The 19926-nt window shown below is 35.3% G+C and overlaps 1 protein-coding gene across 5 annotated transcripts in view; it reads right to left on the reverse strand.

The window, feature by feature from the left end:
* Nucleotides 1-1047: 1047 nt before the first annotated feature.
* Nucleotides 1048-19926, reverse strand: part of mino (glycerol-3-phosphate acyltransferase mino) — an 82914-nt gene continuing 64035 nt past the window's right edge. For 3 of the 5 annotated variants that reach the window (XM_088258751.1, XM_088258749.1, XM_088258750.1), the window contains exons 4-15: nucleotides 15992-16144; nucleotides 15512-15696; nucleotides 13575-13808; nucleotides 12793-12980; nucleotides 11715-11950; nucleotides 10696-10906; nucleotides 9878-10062; nucleotides 8892-9039; nucleotides 7546-7748; nucleotides 5934-6076; nucleotides 4822-5000; nucleotides 1048-3694 (exon numbers count right to left, since the gene is read on the reverse strand). In XM_088258751.1, coding sequence (XP_088114877.1) covers nucleotides 3489-3694; nucleotides 4822-5000; nucleotides 5934-6076; nucleotides 7546-7748; nucleotides 8892-9039; nucleotides 9878-10062; nucleotides 10696-10906; nucleotides 11715-11950; nucleotides 12793-12980; nucleotides 13575-13808; nucleotides 15512-15696; nucleotides 15992-16144 — 2271 coding nt within the window. In that variant the 3' untranslated portion in view covers nucleotides 1048-3488. Of the gene's footprint in view, nucleotides 3695-4821; nucleotides 5001-5933; nucleotides 6077-7545; nucleotides 7749-8891; nucleotides 9040-9877; nucleotides 10063-10695; nucleotides 10907-11714; nucleotides 11951-12792; nucleotides 12981-13574; nucleotides 13809-15511; nucleotides 15697-15991; nucleotides 16145-18318; nucleotides 18428-19926 lie in introns of those variants that run through there. The other 2 variants (XM_088258753.1, XM_088258754.1) reach the window with 2 other exon arrangements.

Raw genomic sequence — 19926 nt, forward strand, 5'->3', positions numbered from 1 at the left:
ACACATCTTCAAAACATGTTTTATGAATCTTATTTCAAACAATTTTATAACATTAACATATTGATATAGGTTAAATTTTCAACAGAGAAAGACGGCTGCAAACACATTTATCAAACTGGATGGTTTTACATAAGTCTGTTGCATTTATACATATATATTTTATAAATTTTATAAAAACGCATTGTATATTGAGAGATAATTTGTCGGTTGTATAGAAGATTAATACTATAAGTAAATATACATGTACTATTGAAAAATCCAAACACATTTTAACTTTTGAAACAATTGCTTTGTTGTGCATATCATAATCTACCGTACTGAAAACATCTTGGTTTAAAACTATGAATTCATCTAACGATTGGCAAAAATACTTTTTTCAAAATAGTCAACTTTATTGTATTTTGCATATTTTTTTCAATAATGTTTAGTGCCATTACAGAATTTCACTCACAATTCTGAGAAAAAAAGGAATTTTAGGTAAATGTTTATAAAACATTACGTAATATTTATATTGCTAAATAAAAATAAAATATTAACGTTTTGTAGATCAAGGTACATTGTTTATCAATACCCCAAAGTAAATATGATTGAATAACATATTTATGTATTTACTGGAGGATAAAAAAAATACATATATCAATGCTGGAAACCAAAAAGTACATACTTGGGACGTTTGAATAATATAGAATGAGTACAATGTTAATCAGATTATTTTGTTTATATCAAATGCGTAGTAAATATAAAAATTATTTCCGACATCTTATTCAGCTACAAAATATTTTTACACTTTACGTACATTAGATGGGGGGGAAGTATTAATTTACAGTTTTGTTTAATTATCTGATTATACTTATTATTATTTACTCTTATATTTTCCCTCTAATATTTATTCAATATTACCCTGGACTGGTACTGAAGCGCAGGGCTGATCATTTGTTTAGTGATCAAGATAACACTGCTTCTATATGATGCAGTGCCCTATGCACCATTGGGTGCGGATAAGGGTTAGGAGAAGAAGAATTATTTACTCTTCAGTATGCAACTTCATTTTTATTTTAATTTTTTGGCAAAGCACCCAAAATTGAGTGATAGTCATGACTACGCAACTTCACTATTCATTATGCAAAAGTACAGTATTTTTGAATGAGCATTAAACATACCTACTAGTGACCCTCCCCAAGTTGATCATGTTAAGGTATCAAAAATGCATGTATACCCTTTTGCTTTCCAAAATATGTTTTAATGGAACTAAAAGCGCATAATATTTAATATTGAGAAAGAGTGGCGTACAACTGCATTAGTATTTTCATTACATTGCAGAATAAAGGCACAAACATAACAGGCGAGATTTCTATGCAATTTGAATTTTTGAATTTTTTTTTTTTTCAAATATATAAAACCTGACTTTACACAACTACCATATACTTGAGTGGCATTCACACAAGGCCAATTGAGATGCAATCCCGTTTAGTCAAAAGTGTCATAATTCAATACATTGACATGGGGATATTTCAGTATCTCGGACTGCCCAATATTGTCTCAATTTAGTGGAATGTCTTAAAAATTGGCCTCGAGCAAATGCCAATTCATATAGTAAACAACATTGCAATAAAAAATTCATCTGAAATATATCAAACCCATTTTCGGAAAAAGTTCATAGTGGTGTTAACACACTGTGGACGGGTGTTTTTACGTCTGCAGAGCGCTGGCGACGGGATTAGATAATTGTGTAAATATTTGAGACCTTAATAAAGAGATTGGTACATAATATTCATCTTAAAACATTAAATATATATGTAATTCCTTCTTTTCCTGACTTTGAAATGAGATTTTTGAGATTTGAAAATCGACCGAACGGGTAGAAATACCTTTTCCGTCCATAGTGTGTTAAAATATCCAATTTGTACCATTTAAAATCAAAATCAAAAATATAAAACAAAAATTATTTTGCAGAATCTAACGGTTGAATAACTACTTTTAACTTTTTTACACTTTTTCCCAATGCCACTTCTGCTCTACTATAATTTTTTCGAAACATCTTTTTTATCTAAATAATCTTAAAAATAGGTTAACAAATAAAAATTTTCCTCCATTCTGGTAGTATTTTTGTATATAAATATCAAATAGTGCTAAGCTTTTCACATAAGTTGTTTACTAATAATAATACTACAATTTTGCACCTGTATTTTTTCTTCCCTGAAATAACATGGGAAAAGTTAATGATTCACCTCAAAATGACGTTTACAATCTACAGTACTGGGAAGGGTTCAATATATTTCCATAAATTCACAAAATTCTGGGAAGGTTTATAATACGTAGTAAAGAAATAATTATTTTGTCATATGATGTTATGTAAGGAATTCAAGGTAATTGATGGTTAATTATACACAAATTATATGCCTTCATAAGGTCACAGATAATTACTAATTAACGATTTAGAAGAGAAATTAAAATTAACATATCAACTCTCAGTTTTAAATTATACACTTTCTTCCGCTCCCATTTTTCTAAATAAAAAAACTTTTTTCTTAGCACCGCATTGTTTAAAGCACTTGGAGTCACTTCTTCGTCGTATATTTAAAATAAAACAATCTTAGTCTAAAGGGAGTATTAAAAATATTTTTGAGCGTTCTGAGCTCCGTGAACATCACACGCGAGTCACCCGTTATAACAGTTTGAATTGAAAATATTGGTAAAAAATACAGTAATGTCTGGGTCACTTTGTTAGTATGGAGATCTGACACCTAACCTTAAACAAAATATGGTACAATCCATAGAAATCATCACAATTTTTCGTTTATTCTGATGGCTTCTACCAATTATAATCTCAGACTAGTCGTCATATTGTTTGAGGTTCAGTTTCTTATCTCCACACAAGCAAAAGAGACAGGATTCATTACCAACGTTCTCAATTATAATAATAATAAATTTATTTTATTTATGTTTACACTGTAGAAATTAACTTCTTAGATTTTCATAACCATTTGGATTGTGAAAGAAAGCATTTTTCAGGGTTAACATGCTGCATCTTGCATAATAACCCAAAAAAATGATATTGCCAAAAGACTGGTTGTTTTAAAGTTGAGACCATACAATAAACAAAGAAACATTCAAACATTACATTCTTAGTACATATTTAAAACCTAGCCCCTAATACTACTCTATTGTCTATGAAAAATTGTCACATTACATAGAAAAGGATCGATAAAGACAGGCAATCACTTCGTCTTTATTGTGACAAATTCTATGGAGTTTACAAGACTATATTTGAGGTTAAGTATTAAATCTCCAAATATTAGAAAATGTGACATTTGAAATGTCGCATTGTTTATCAATGAGCTCAAACAAAACATTTAAAAAAAAAAAATCACATTCGTTGTTTTGTCTCTCCACTGAATATAATATATAAATTATTCATATTAATTTGGGCTAACAATTCGTTGAAAGTCGACACCCTCAACTGTCAGAAGTGTAAATATTTGCGCAGATCATCGCCGCTCGGTCGACCCTTGGTTCTGATCCCTGGTCCTGAATCGGGCGATCAGTTTGTGAATGCTGCTCAGCTTGGAGGGACTTTGGTACTGCTTAGCGATGGACAGGCTCCTGAGGCGTCCGGAGGTGTGGAGCTCCACTATTCCCCACATGCGGAACAAGCGAAGGCAGTTCTTAATGGCGTCTGTCGAGAGGGCTTCACCTGGGACAGAAATAATCTCATTTAATAGCTGACCAAAAATATTTATGTATGAAGCGTAAGCTAGCCAAGGAAGGATGAAAGTAGAATGCAGTCGAAATGCGATGATGAAAAACAATGTACGATATATCGTGGGTGTACTGGCAAAAAACGTTGACTCTAAAATCCCTGTTCTTTAAAGCTTGCATAAAATACCTAATATGTATTAAATTTAAAGCTGAATTTACTTTTAAAACCACACAAATATGAGATTTCAAACTACTTAGTGTATTTTGCCAGTTTAAAGAACGTTAAAAACTTTATAATATGCATCATTAAGTCAAAATTTAATATTTTCTAGTTAACGTTTTTTGCCGGTATACCCACGATATGTTCAAATGGTGAAATAAGGAAAGAATGCAAGGATGAGATAAGCATTGACGATAAAATTAAGAAAGGTGTGTTGGGATGGTTCTAAGAAACTGTAGTGCAGGACTGATCACCTTGCTTTCATATCACACCGCATCAAAGCAATGCGGTGTTTACTTGAATTACAACTTAAGTTTAAACACAAAAAGAAAGTGATCATTACTGCTCCCCAGATTGTTGGACGTAGGAATGGAATTTACTAATAGGATACAGATGACCAAAGTGAAGGAGCAATGACTAGGGGATTCGGGGTTGCATGTCGTTAATCGTACAAGTTTCTGCAAGGTGTGATTTGGAGATTTTTAATAGCCAAGTTTGAAATTCCCAACACTATAGACTATATGGAAATATTAAAATTCTTCTTTTTCATCTATAACCTTTCCGGGAGTATGGACGTAAATGAACATCGGTGCGAATTTTCCTTAAAGGAGTATCGACGTTAATGTAACGTTAAAGTACGTCTGTCAGTTGGTATGGTGTAACTTGTATAGCAATGATATATGTGGATATTTGTATGTAATTTTATCATAAAATAAAACAGATGGTGATTTTTTTTTACATAATTTTTATTTTTATAATGAAGTGAAAAAAAAAAAATTATGAAAAAAGAACCCACTCCCCAGAGAAAGTCGGACATCAATTATTGTACTCCCGAAAAGGTTAAGGATACGCATGTAGATTTTTATCATCAGTGTTACATTACAAGATCTGCCAAGACTCACCGTATTTACATTCTCCGGATTCCAGCTGGCGCCGCAGGTTATTCAGTACTTCCTCTACAAAGGCGCGCTCTGTCACGTGAGTAGAAAGGCCGTTGTCTGAAGACAACAACTCAGGGAGGCATTCTGCTGTGGTACTGTACACTTCTATGAGGGGCCGAAGTACCGTCTGGAGGTATTGTCTTCAAAACAAAATGTTTCATCAATGTATAATAAATCTACCTGATCACTTTTGAAAAGCTGAAATGAATTGCCGATTGTGAGGCTATTTTACAAAACTGACTTTCTGTCATTAAATTGAGATTTTCTCAGACACCGATAGTATTTAAAACGTACAGTAATAGTTCGTTATGTTCATAAAAATCAAGGGACTAATATAAGAAAAACAATAAAAAAAAGTTTTGAATAGCTAATTTGAGAAAATAATTTAGCCATTTTCCATTCTTGGCTTCATTAAGCGATGTCTTGAAAATAATTAGTATTTTTTATTGAAAAAATAGCGGCAATGGCAATAGAATGCAATTGAAAATCCATTAAAAGAAAACTTTTCTAGCTTTTTTTTTATTTCGGGCTAAACATTTTTTGGAATTATTAAAAGATTTGCATAAAAAATTGTTCATACTTTCAAAATATGGTAAAATTTTGATTATCATTGTTTGAATTAGCAAGCTTTTTCTATTTAAAGTGGAATATTCTACGAAACAAAATGTGCTTACTGCAGGGAAAGGTGGATTATTCCTCTATGACTTGTTTTACAAAATTTTAAAAAAAACTAAAGCATCTCTGTATTTAAAGTCATGAAAGAACACTAAAAATAAGTGAAAAGGGCTATAATGTTAGCTACGGTCCATTCACATTTAAGAGACTATTTGCATGAGTATCTTTAATTTATATTATAAACGTTTCGATCATACTATGTACATATTGTGCACTTTTTACGTTTCATGTATTTCATATTTTTCCAATAAACATGTGTAACGAACTACATACCTAAAAACATAATTACAAAAATTCCATTTTTTAAACGGATAGTCTGTGTTAGGTATTCCCTGTATCTATCTAATATGTTAAAAATCTGAAAAATAGAGACATGAGTTTTATAATTAGTTAGTTACCTTTCTGCAATGGAATTTGCGCTCTGGTTGACTGTGTAGTACACCTCTTTGGTATAGTTGGATGGGTAATCGTCTGAGTCCATGGCCATTAAAACCTTAGACATTCTGATTCCCATCATCTGCTCATCGGTAAAACCTTCATTCTGTTGACAAATCAATATGCACCATTAACTCAACATATTGTTTCATGACAATTAAGAAAAATTATACTAAAATTAATTTGAATTTATTTTTTAAAAGGAAAGCTGAGCATTTATAGTTTAGTCTCATAATCCAATTGTACTCGGTAGGAAAGAAAGGAGAAACTAATTGAGAATATGTGTAATTAATTTATTATTCCAATTGGCGAGAATCAAACTCATGATACCAGTGTTGTTATCGAAAGTCCACTCAACTGCGCGATAACTCAGTTATTGTTTTATGAGGAAAGTGTAAAAATATCAAAATCAAGTGGTACATTATTAATCCAGTTCCATAGAAAGAAATTTGGATCAACTTCAAATGTTTTAATGTACTTTGGTACAAGATGCAGCATACTCACTAATCATGAGGGGACAATACACCAACAATGCAATATTGTAAATTTTATTTTGAATGGACATAATAATAAGTTAGTGTTAGGTATATAATCTTTTTATTTTACATTTGATAACTCTGACTTAATAGCTGAATAAAATTATATCTGAACATATTGTCGTCGGGCGGTTTTTTCATCAACCCCGATCCTAATTATACTCAGACAGTCTGCTGCCCTACCCTCAGTAAGCTAATCGTAAGTAACGGTTACTTTAAACCCAATTCCAATCTGTACAATGTTTTTTGGCATGTCACGCGCTCTACCAAAAGTAAGCGAATAGAACGCTTGTAAGCATTTCCTGCTCTTTACCAACAGTATGTAAAAGACGCTTTTAGGCGTTTCCCCCAAACAATGTGTTAAATGCAAGATTTTGACAATCACTTTGCCGCCGTATTAAAAATAACAAAAGACTGCCTTCAATCAAATGTACATCATTTTCTGTCAATGAAAAATTGCAAATATTAATAGGTTCAATAACCTATGTCGCTCACTCCTTTCAAGAACGTCCGAAATCAAAAATCGTAAATTTTCAGTTGTCCATGTTTTCGGAATGCCCAGAAAATGTACTATATCCCAGCAAAAACGGCATATTTTTTACATAATATTTACCCGCTACAGGGCAGAAAGTGTTATTTTTGCATTTTGAAGAAAAGGTATTGTTTAATTATTTTTTTAAACATACTAAATATTTTTCAAATGGCGAAAAAACCTTCAGGTTTTACCTAAAAAGATCTGTTGCGCAGTAAAAAGTTCAATAAGTGGCTTCATATTTATTTTTCATACATTGTATTGTATTTTAAAACTTTAAAACGTTTTCCTGAAAAATCGAGTTTTTTGATTTATGGCGTTCTTGAAAGGAGTGAGCGATGTGTCATCCATTGAGAATCTCATTTAAGTTTCTTGGATTTTCACAGGCATTCATGTTTTTATTGTTTTTATTGACTTTCCCCCATTGGTACTGAAGCATTGGCAAATAGGAGTTTTGAGAGATAAATCAAATGGCATAAGAGCCCAGCAGCATAACACCGAGCTTACCTCTATGGTTTGTATCCAATCCTTGCAGGCCACCTTGTGAATGGACTCTCGCACATAGTCCTCGAGGTCCTGGCACGGCTTGCACAGGATGAACTCCTGAGAGAGCACTTCGCACAGCTCCAGGGACAGCTCCATGAGCTCCCGCCAGCTCACCTGACAGTTCTTCGAAGGTCGCTCCTCAACTAATACTTGCAACGACGTCACTAAAAGAAAAATACATTTCCAATTGGGTTGAAATTCTTCTTCTCACGCCATTTGCATTCAATGGTAGTAAGTAGCGGACTGCCTTGTATCAAAATTATGTTGGTTGTTAATTATTCTTCTCAGTCTTATTCCTCATTGCTGAGGGTTGTGACCCTTGCAGAAGCAATGACTCTTCTCCATTTATCCCTTGACTGCGCTGCACGTAGCGCTCCAACCACTGAGGTGCCTGCTGCTGCCTTAATTTGATCGGTCCATTGTGTGGGGGATCTTCCTCTCACTCTCTTTCCCTCCAGGCTACCAATCACAACTAGTCGTTCTATTAATTATATTAGGGCAGTTTTTTCACCAACCCTGACCCTAATTATACTCAGTCTGCCACCCGACCCTCAGTATACTAATCACAAGTAACCGCAAACCCAATTTTGATCTGTATTACGTTTTTTTGGCATCTCTTGTGCTCAAAAGTAAACAAATAGAACGCTTGTCTCTTGCTCTCTACCAACAGTACATTTAAAAGTGTCTTTTACATAAAAGACACTTTTAAATGTGTTCCGCAATGTTTTCTAACACTTTTCCGCACCCAATGATGCATAGGGTACTGCATCTTATTAAAGCAGTTTTATTTTGATCATTAATTATATGAAGCCAAGGTGATCAGTCCTGAGCTCCATATACTACATAGTTAAGAATGTCGTTAAATAATTATTAGAGTTAAAAATCACCGATATTTATTTTGACTTCCGGCACTAAATGCGCTAACCACTACACTACGGAAGCAGAAAAATATAAGGGGGAAAAAATCACATATAGTAATCACTTGTAACAGATATCTTTGAAATTCCAATATGAGCTATGTTGTGAAAAGAAAACCTTCAAGAATATATCTGCGTATATACCCACAAATATTTTCAGTGAAGCCTAAGCAGTCGATTTGTGTCAGAATACGATTGAACCTAGAAATTCTGATCCAAAATCTAAAACACTTATTGCCAATCCATAACCCTACACATTTTTTTAAAAAATTTTATGATTAAAAGAAATAGTCACAATTTTTTTTTTTCAAAACAAGTCATATTACAACATCGTGTTTTTTTGTGATTTTTATACTGCGCGATAAAAACATTTCTTTCTTTTCTTCTTACCTACAATACTCTGCATGACGTAGTGAGGTAGCAGACAGTTACCGTAGTAGGATAATTCTATAATATTTGGTAGGATGGAAACTGGTTTCACTATAACCGTATCTCCAATGTGTTCCTTCAACACCAGACCGGGACCCAGGATTTTAATCTGCAAAGAAAAACAATCCCACATTGTCAATTTGTATTACATTAATATGATTAATATTAATTTGATTAGTATTATAATGAATAAGTTATGTTTTAAGGTCAAAATTCATCACGATCCGAATACATAATTTGCTTTAAGAAGGTGCAGTTTGAATCTCGAGTTCCGAGAAATCACACGCTCCTATGACATTTTGTCATAATTTACATGCGATTCATGCATTTTTTTGTAGCTTTGGGCCACGACAATCCAATAAATCATTAATCTAGCCCGCCCTCTGAAACGATTGTCCATATCCGGTCTTGTAGTAAAATTGTTGACTAATCATTCACATCTATTGGTCACTAAAAGATAGTTTATTTTTCCGTTTTAGGTGCTATCAAATCCATATATTATATAAGTCCAGTAGAGAAAAAATATAGGATTAATTAAAAATATAGGATATATAAAACCAAAATAGTGGATATCATAGATCTATGGCAAGACTCAAGTGGCAATGGGCTGGACATATTGTAAAACCAGGACCACACAAGATGGACTCCAAAAAATTTAATATGGAGCCTTGGGAGAGTAAAATAGGCATCGGAAGACCCAAAAAAAGATAGTCGGACGACATAGCCGCTGTGGGGGGTAGAAACCGGCTACAAACAGCAACCGACAGAAGGAAATGGAAGCATACCGAAGAGGCCTATATCCAGCAGTGGAGAACAGAAGGCTAGAGAAGAAGTGAAAAAAATGTGGCTTCCAATGATTCACATTCAAACCCTCAATGTCGGGACGATGTTTGCAATATAGCCGATTATTTTCAACTTCCGCTTTCGACATTACACAGAGTACTCACGGCGTGGTTGATCACGTCCACGGGGTCTCCCAGGAAGCCGAGAGAGCGGCCCTCGTTGCCCAACTCCCGAGTGAAGCTCTCCAGTGCGGAGACCAGCTCCTCGAGAGGACAGCCCTCGCGGAACCGACTGAGCAGCAGGAAGGCCAGTGCGTTGGTGGACATGATGGCCGTCGCGTTTGTGCAGTCTGAAACATGCGATTAGAAACATTGAGTCGCCGATATATAGTACATATCCGTTATTTCCATGGAACGTGGATGTATCTCTTCCCTATGGCAGTATTGACACATTTAAGGCCCTACATGTGTTAAATAGCAACTTAATTTTCTTTAAACCCAGGTAACATTTGATGCAATGGATTTCGGTTCTTAAAACACCGTTTTTGTATTAAAAAAAATAGTTTTTCTTCTAGATGAATACATGGTTTTGAAAAGAAAACAGTTATTGAAAGGGAAGGAGTTAAAAAACGAGACTTTGACTGTCCAGCAGTCTGTTTTTTTTTTTCAAATAAAAGCAACTATGGCAATGTAGCGCGATTGAGTTCACGTGCACCAATTTCAAAGAAAGACGGACAAAAGCACAAGCCAATTATCCGTTTTTTCATGCTAACTGGACTGCCGGACAGTAAAATTATGTGTAGTGCACAAGCGCTCTTATACATTATATGTACAATTTTGCGATTGTTTTTTTCCAAAAATGGCTTATTTTATCCTTATTTCTAGTGCTATGTTCATGAAAATTCTTGTTTAAAACAATTTTATACTTAAAAATTTTTGGATTTAGTGCCAAGATGTACGGTGTATCTGGACAAGTCCCTCACCGTAGACCACGTGCCTGGCGATGGCCTCCACGAGCCCCTTTTGGTCTTCGCTGGCGCACTCGCTAGCATACAGGCTGGCGCAGCTGGAGGCGGCCGTGAGGGTGCGCTCCCTGCCGAGCATGCTGATGGTCAGCTCCTGCGCCGGCCCGCGCTCCCACGGCTCCCGGCACAGCGGCGCCTGACTCGGCTTGCGGAACGACTGGACCAGCTCCTGCAACCCCAACAAACTACCGTCAAAACTCAAGTGACAGATATGTAATTTCGAAAAAGCCCTCGAATATTAACCTGTCTTGGTATTAAACTTTTCTCAAAGGAGTATGGACGCACATGTACGGCTTCGCTTGTAATTAAACCCTGGTGACATTTGTATCTAAAATGGCACTTGTACTGCCATCTGTGGTGGTATTTAAACTTTAGACACTCATGCGCCGCGTACAATAAGGGTAGTGCCCTGCCCAAGCATTTTTGTGAAATGTTCACGCGACCTACGTAGCTGTTATAAAAATAATTATATCTCTAAAATTAGTTGTCCGATTTAGGTAAAATAAAAAGCATTATCAAAATAAAAGATTGTTTATAATTTACTGTTATAAAGCGAGACCGTAATTAAGCAGCTATGTTTTATTACGGTCTGCCTAATAAAACACAAAGCATCTCCAAGAGTCAACCTTGTTATGCAGGTATAAACACTAATATTACGCATCATGACTAAAATATTTAAAGATATTATTTACGTAAGCTAATATTCATATTTTGAATACATACTATTGTCATTAATCAGTGTAATCCAATAGCAAAATGCATAACAATCACACGGTCCTGTATGGGACCAGTGGGCATTGAACGACGCAAATCCGCGTCCCGTAATGGACCACTGGGCGGCTAAAGGATAGTAAATATAATCACAAATCAAAATCATTTTACTGTAAAAATGTAAATGGCCAGAGTTCCATATTCTTCCTCATTCATGTTGAGATGCCAAAAAATAATATTAGTCACGAAATAAGTCCAAAACTCACCCGCATAGAGAACGGCTGATTGAAGTCAATCCTAATACTGCCATAGTGAGAGTTGAACACGTTCCAGATGGCCTTGATGGCCGCTCCGAACGACTCCATCTGCTTGGGTACCCCGAGCTGTTCCCGCACAAAGTTCCCGTCCACCAACTTCTCGTAGTTCATGGAGACTGGCACCAGAATGGCGTCCTCGATGGTGCCGTCCAGATAGGCATCCACGATAACGGACAGAATGCCCCCTGTAAAAAAATAAGATCAATCAACTGTGTGATATATGTATGGACAAAATGTACAGTGAAGATAATGGCAATAAAATGAACAGCTTTCAAACAGTTTGGAATGGATAATACAGTGAAACCCCCCCTATTTTACATTTTTTAAGGGACAGGAAAATAAACTTAAGTATAGGAAAAATGTAAATGCGGAGTATGGAAGAAAAAAAAACATTTTCATTTTATTTATTTTTGTGAAAATCATGTAGATGAGTTTTTTGCATACTAAAATCTAAATAGGAGATGTTGAAAAAAAAACATTTTACTTTTATTTATTTTTGTGTAAATCATATAGACAAGATTTTTGCACACAAAAACTTAAATGGATGTAACATATAAATTGGGGGTGCTGGAAAAAACATTTAAAATATTATTTTTTATAAAAATTGTGATGACTTAACAAATAAAATAAACAAAAACGTAAATAATGATCGCGAATAATGTCAAAAAAGGAAGCGTTAGAAACGTGTCCAAAAATCTAAAGAATCCGTCGTGTACAGACACTGGTATCCAAGTGTAAAATGACAGTCTTCTTCATCTTCTTCAAACCTTTTTCCACACCTAATGGTGCATAGGGCACTGAATCATGATAACGCAGTGTTATCTTGATCGTTAACACATGAAGGAAAGATGATCAGCCCTCTGCTTCGGGTACCAGTCCAGGGTAATTTTGAATAAATATTAGAGTGAAAAAATCACATGTATTTATTTGACCACCCGGGACCTCCAGTGCGGTAGCCGAGCGTGCTGACCATTACAATCTAATACAAAATGATAGTAAATGGTAGTACGTAAAAGGTTAGTAGTACCTTTAGGCAGCTGCGGTTTGCCCGTCCTGCTGCGCCCGCCCTCTATGAAGAACTCGATGTTGTGGCGCGCGCGCAGGCAGTGCATCATGTACGTGTGCAGCGTGGCCCGGTATACCACGTCCTTCTCCGAGCCGCTGTTCTCCAGGCGACGCTTGATGTAGAAGGCGCCGAGGCCACGCAGGAGCCAGCTGCAGGTGCGAGGATTACAAAACTTAATGGCTTACAAAGACAGTCAAAAGCTTAAATTTAATATTATTTTTTGACATCTCATCAAAGATGTAGAAGAATATGGAAGTCAGGGCATTTTTACGGGGCTGACGACCGTCATAGGCTGGTTTAAGTGATCACTTTATACAAGTGTAACATTCACCAATTCTACCCATTATTGACAACCACACTACTCAAGTTCTTGGAAGTTCTGTATATATGAACCAATTTGGAAACCTTGTTCTTGAATCACTAGAACTTCACTAGAGACATCTATTGGTGAGATGTAAAGAAGCTTTTTATTAAGCATAAAGTTTTAAAACGATTTAATACCTTATTTTATCGTGTTTTTTAATGTATAATACTAGTTTAGAATTTCAGATTAAACTGTTATTAATTTTTTTTTTTAATACGTTGAAAAAATCTTCTAAGCTCTCTCCTGTAAAGTAACAGATTTGCAGATAGAGTACTTTACGTAGGGGCCGTCGATATTGTCTGTTTTTGTTATGCCTGCAAATATTAAGTCAGCCACTACGCTGCAAAGGTGGACCACAAGAATCAGAGTGAGGACTCACCCAAAGAGGGGGATCTTGAGGTTGTCTCCGGCAGCCACGAGCGGACTGCGCACGTTGTAGTTGAGCAGGATGAAGGAGACGAGGATGTAGTCCAGGTGGCTGCGGTGCAAGGGCACGAAGATGAGCGGCACCCCCGAGTCGCTGGCCTTGCGGAGTATGTTCACCTGGTCGGGCGAGGCCACCACCTTGCTCACAAAGAACGGCAGCACCTTGTACAGTGTGTACGACGTCAATCTAGAAAGGCAAAAAAACACTGTCAACTTCTCAATTATTTGAGAACGGGACGCGCTGAAACCTAATTCTTTATTTAAATATCATAGCCATACAGGAGCAAGTGACCAAGTGCATTTGTTTACAAAAATGTGATCATTGACTATTTGATATCTTACCAGCTTAATATTGCCCTGAAAAAATCCCAAAGCGATTATAAACTTAGAAGTATAATATATTGACTTGTTAAAAATGACAAACTGCATTGATGTTTATTTTCTTGCCAAACAAAAGTGACGTAAATAGCCCTCCTGAACTGATTTTGTTAGTTGGTCACTTTCTCCTGTACGACTACGATATCAACACTATTATTCTAGTTCTACTTACAATACCTATACCCTTTCTATGACTAAATTATATTGTATACCCACACACAGGCCATGCCTTTGTGGCCATATTTTTTTGTATTCATATTTATATTTTATTCATATTTTTTTGTATTTGAATTTATGTCATATAATACAAAAGAATTTAAAATAAAGAAAAAATAAAATAAAAAATAAAATTCCTTATGTTCTTTATGGTTTCGGCATAGTTGGCATTGCTTTTAACATTGTGCAATGACATGATGATTTAAATATATAAAAAAAAAAAAACAATAGTATGAGACCAATTTTTGAGTTACTAAAGTTTGAGTTTGAACTAGTTTCAAGAACTACAGATGTTCTCATCAACAGGTGAAAATAAAAACTTCATACACCATGTCCATGTGATATATGGAATATAATGTTTTTAATATGTAGTGTAGACAGCTTTAATTCTACTTTTATTCACAATGATTTTGGCATTTTTTAATTGGTTATTAGTCCGTGTTGCATTTGTAAATAAATATATTTACAACATTTTGAGTGTGTCAAAATACTTGGTTCACAAATCTGGATTATCTCCAATTATAGGAGTTATACATATAGCAAGACCCCACAAGATGGGAAGACCCCAAGAATTCTACAATGGAGACCTTGGGAGAACAATAGAGGTGTCGGAAGACCCCAAAAGAGATGGTCCGACGTAGTCGCTGGGGGGGGGGGGGGGGGTAGAAACTGGCTGCAAGCAGCAACCAACCGGAGGAAAGAAGAGGAAGAGGCCTATATCCAGTAGTGGAGGTCAGAGGGCTCATAAAGAAAAAAGAAGAAGATAGGAATTATTTTTTGACATCTCAACATAGATGATTATTTTAATTATTAACTAACTTACCATCACGCCGCTTCTCCGAAGAGGTAGGCAGAGAGAATAGAACGCCACACCACTCTGTCTTTGCAAACATTCCTCGCCTCTTCCACGTTCATGCATCTCCTCATACACACCAGCCGATTGTTTCGACTCCTAACCTGACCGCTTTCAAGTATTTGGCATACCTGATTGTGCCAAGATTTTCTCAGTCTTCCTCTGCACCTTTTTCCAATTACATTCGCCTCATAAATTTGTTTTACCGTTCTTTCCTCACTCATTCGTTCTACATGTCCAAACCAACTCAACACACCTTTCTTAATTTTATCGATAATGCTTGTCTCAGATTTGCATTCCTTCCTTATTTCACTCTTCGAACATCTATCATACATCGTTTTGTCGCACATTCTTCTTAATTATTTGTGGTTAAATCGCGGTCTTTCTGGGATAGTAAGTCCTGGTAGCCTAAGGGATATTAATATAACATTAAAATAACAAACCTGAGCAGGAAGTCTGATATGGTAGAGCGCATGTCTTTGAGAATAATTCTCGCTCTGTTTTCCAGGGATTTGTATATGGAAGTGGCATCTCCGGGGGGATTCTGTCCGTGATCACTCTTCTGCTTTTGAACGGCGTCATCGGTCAACTGTTGGATACTCTGTTTGAAGCGTTCATCGCCCAACACCTTGAAAAAACGCAAATTTGCTATGAGTTTGGAATCAGGAGAAGAAGGATGTAAACACATGGAGCAAATGCTTTTAAAATTTCATTTATTAACCTTCCTCATGTATCTTTTAGAAAAATAACATCTTTTTGTGTTTATTTTTTGACATCTCATCAAAGATGAAGAAGAATATGGAAGTCTGGGCATTTACGGGGCTGACGACCGTCATAGGCTGTACAAAATTTAATATTGGTGTTTAACGTGTTAACCACTGCTGCTGTTGTTAAATTTCTATTGATTTTTGCGTGACATTTACCGTTTGGGAGACTTGTTTATAGTCAAATTTCTTCACCCGGAACACTTGGGCAATGTCACAAAATGAGCGTGCGATAAAACCCTTATCCTGGTTTATCATATAACCCAGTTCCAATATGTTGATGATGTTCTGGCTCTCCGATTTGTTTGAATTCTGGAAAGAAAGACAAAACACGTTTATTAGTTTGCGCATTCAAAATACTTTGGCTTTTTAGATTCTCAAAGGATTATTATGTTTTGACATGATAAATAAAACATGTTTTGTGGATGGATCTTAATAACTCGTTAAAGACAACTGAGATGGTATGGGCATATAGGACGCAGAGAACCAAAGCATGTCGTAAACCAGGCAATAGCAATGGATCTTCCTCAAAAGATATCTAGAGGAAGACCAAAAAATTCATGGATGTTGCAAAGAGAGAACATGGTTCAAATGCATGGCCTAGGTGACATTGTCCAGGACAAAGGGACCTGCAACCTGAGGACGAGGAGAGCTGACCCCAGCAGTCTACAAAGACGATAAGTTGGGATGTAGCCAGGAAGAAGAAGGATAGATACATATTTGTTTCATAGATACATTTTTTTTTACTATATGTATTACGGCTCTTTAGGCATGGCCTGTGTTGAGCCTACTTGCATGTTAATAAAAAAATATTATTATTTGTTTTTTTTTTAATTATTAGATTTTATACATTACATATAATAGATGCAATAACTATTTACAGTATAAAGGTTTTACAATAAAATAATTACACCTGGACTTTAATTGATTCACTTTCTACCTTGTCCCTTCCAACAAGAAGCAACCATCGACGGACACTGTTCTTAATGACATGATCACTACTGGAATTCGTAATGGTTACAGGCAGCATATTAAATATCTTTGGCGCAAGGAATGAAAAGGTTTTTTTGCGCAAAACTTGTTTTAACAACTCAATAACTCGTTCATTCACATTGTACAAATGAGTGACCGGATCTCAATTTAGAGTGAACTTAGCCTAGTAACGTTGACTCGTTCACTTGTTTACTGAGTTACTCATTAATTGATTCACTGACAAATTGTGGACCAAAAAAAATATAATGTAAAAGTGAGTTTTCACAACATGAAAATCATTATTTTAAACCTTTTTTGATCATTGTTTTGCTGATTTGAAATAAGAATTCCGATACAGTTTCATATTAACGTAATTTCCTAGTGACTTCTTCATGGCTCCTTGGTCCAATATATCAGTGAATTAATGAATCAGTGAGTCCTCAATAATTCTCCTTCCCCATCCAACAAAACATTGATTGTTCGATTGATCCAGCCTTAGCGAATGGATCACTGAAAAAATATAGATCTACTAATATGGATATTTGAATGAATGGATCTTACTTATCTACAAGCAAAACCTTTCTTAAAATAGCTAAATTGTCACTTTTCTCTAATAACACCGATATTACAATACTTATGGAGCTATAACACACAGCTAATTATATACTTATTTTAAATCAAGTTGTAGTCCGGTGGTTAATATCGTTGAATTTGAGTCAGAATTTATAGGTTAAAAACTCCCACTCAGCCACAACCTAATTCTTATTTATTTTTCAAACACTGGACCGTTATGAAACATTGTACATGTCATAAAAAAAAGCATTAATTTTAAACGGGGTTATAATTTTTAAGGTAAGTAAAAAAAATGTCCGCTTGTGTGGTGTCATGGTTATCGTGTTTAACCAACGTGCTGGAGGTTCCGGGTTCGATTCCCAGGGGGGGTTATAATAAATATTAGTGATGTACAAACACTCTAATATTTATTCAATATTACCCTGGACTAGTCCCTGAAGCGCAGGAGTGATCATCTTGCCTTCATGTAAGTAACAATCAAGATATGTGTTAATATGATGCAGTACCTTATGCACCATTGGGTGCAGATAAGGGTTAGAAGAACAGAAACAATTATTTAAAAAATATATATTTTGTTTCAGTTTGTGAAATAAAATAAAAATAAATAAACGGAAACATTTTTTCCTCCAGAAACATGTTAGGTGAATAGAATTCATCAATTTAAAATAAATTTGGATTTTAGAACCACAATTATCATTATTTTTAGCCAAAAGTACAAAAAGATAACAACGACGAAATAAAATAATATTTATCAAACAAAGCAAATTATTACTTATAACAAAAAGGGAAAACAAATGTCTGATATGCCAATGATAGTGAAAAGTACGTAGGTACGTAGGTAGCTAGGTAGGCACTACTTCAAAGTTAAATAATGACAGGTGGGCCGCGGAAGAGAATAGTTTTTAATCTATGGATTCAACAAAATTCTTCCAAATTCAAACCTACGTATTGATGACCATCGTGAAATCCGCGCCATTTCAACATTTTATCCTCTTCAACAAAAACAAAACACATTTAGCCCGACAATCGGAAGACTACTCACGATTTTCGCGATGCGGACTCGCCGCTTAGTTCGCAATATTGAAAACTAGAGAGAGGGCGCCGACCGCAGGGGATAATCGCCTCTATTAACAGGTGCCATTGACGACATTTTAGTGCGCGCGAAACGGTGAACGTCACGATCATACGATAAAGGATGCAACAAGGTGAAAAATAATCGCGCGAATTTAAAAATAAAATGCGCAAAAAACGGGCGGTGTCAATACTGTCAATTGTTTACTTAACTCGATCGAAATATTCGATCGAAAATTGATTCGGTACCTAACGATATTTCTAATTTAGAGAGAAAGAAAACCATTCGATTCAAATCGATTAGTTATATTTCGAATATTTTTATTGGACGCTAACGGGAGAAATACTAAATCGGTATTAAGAGAGCTATCTCAGAAAAAATACAGTGGAACCTCTTAAAACGAGCACCTCTCATAACGTGTAATTCGCCTAGCGAGTAAAAAAATAAAAACTTGCTCCTTTCACGAGCGATATTTCGCATAACGAGCTACAGAGAGAGGATAAGTGCCATTTTCACGATATTCACTTGTGAGCCGGCACTTCCGCGCCAGTCAAAAACAAAAATAAAAGTAGAATTCAATCCAATACCCGTGTTTAATTTTGGATATATCACCCAACAATTCAATACGGAATTCCGCCAACTGTATGCAGTTACAATAAATAAAACAAAAAAATGTTTCGCTTAACGAGTAAGATTCTGGAACGAATTATGCTCGTTATGAGAGGGTCCGGTATACTTTGTTCGAAAACGATTCAAACATTCATTATTTTGGCTTTTTATAAAATAAAAGGCAAAATATTGAATATTCTACGTTCAATTAAAATATTCGATGTAAGATCTTCGCTGAGAAGGATCGTTATGTAGAAATTCAACCTGTGCATAACAGCTTGTTTCGATTTTGTTGCTGTTTTTTTTACTAAACTTTACATATAAGTACATTCAATATTAGCAGAATTCTAAAATTTAATAGAACAAACCATATTTTGTATATAAAAAGCATTGATAACTTTGTGGTATGGTAATAAAACACTCTCCTTACCATCCATTGTTTACTTTGTAAATTCAACATCAGAGTTAAAGAACATCTAAGGTGCCTTAATAATAATAATAAAATATAATAAAACCCTTATCCGCACCCCAATGGTGCATAGGGCACTGCTTCATATAAACGCAGTGTTATCTCGATCGTTTACACATGAAGGAAAGGTGATCAGCCCTCCGCTTCAGGTACCAGTCCAGGATGATATTGAATAAATATTACAGTGAAAAAATCACTTATATTTATTTGACCCCCCCTGGGAATCGAACCCGGGACCTCCAGAACGGTAGCCGAGTATGCTGACCACTACTGAGGCGGACAAATAATTATAATAATTGCTAATCACCTTATATCTGAAGACCATAATTTTAATAAATTAACGGGTATAGAAATTTTACATGTAAATAAAACTGATCTTTGTTTAGATAATCTAGAAAA

The sequence above is a fragment of the Brachycentrus maculatus genome, unplaced genomic scaffold (genome assembly GCF_059751285.1).
Source record: "Brachycentrus maculatus isolate JH-2025_06_01 unplaced genomic scaffold, ASM5975128v1 h1tg000102l, whole genome shotgun sequence".
NCBI classification, from domain to species: Eukaryota; Metazoa; Arthropoda; class Insecta; order Trichoptera; family Brachycentridae; genus Brachycentrus; species Brachycentrus maculatus.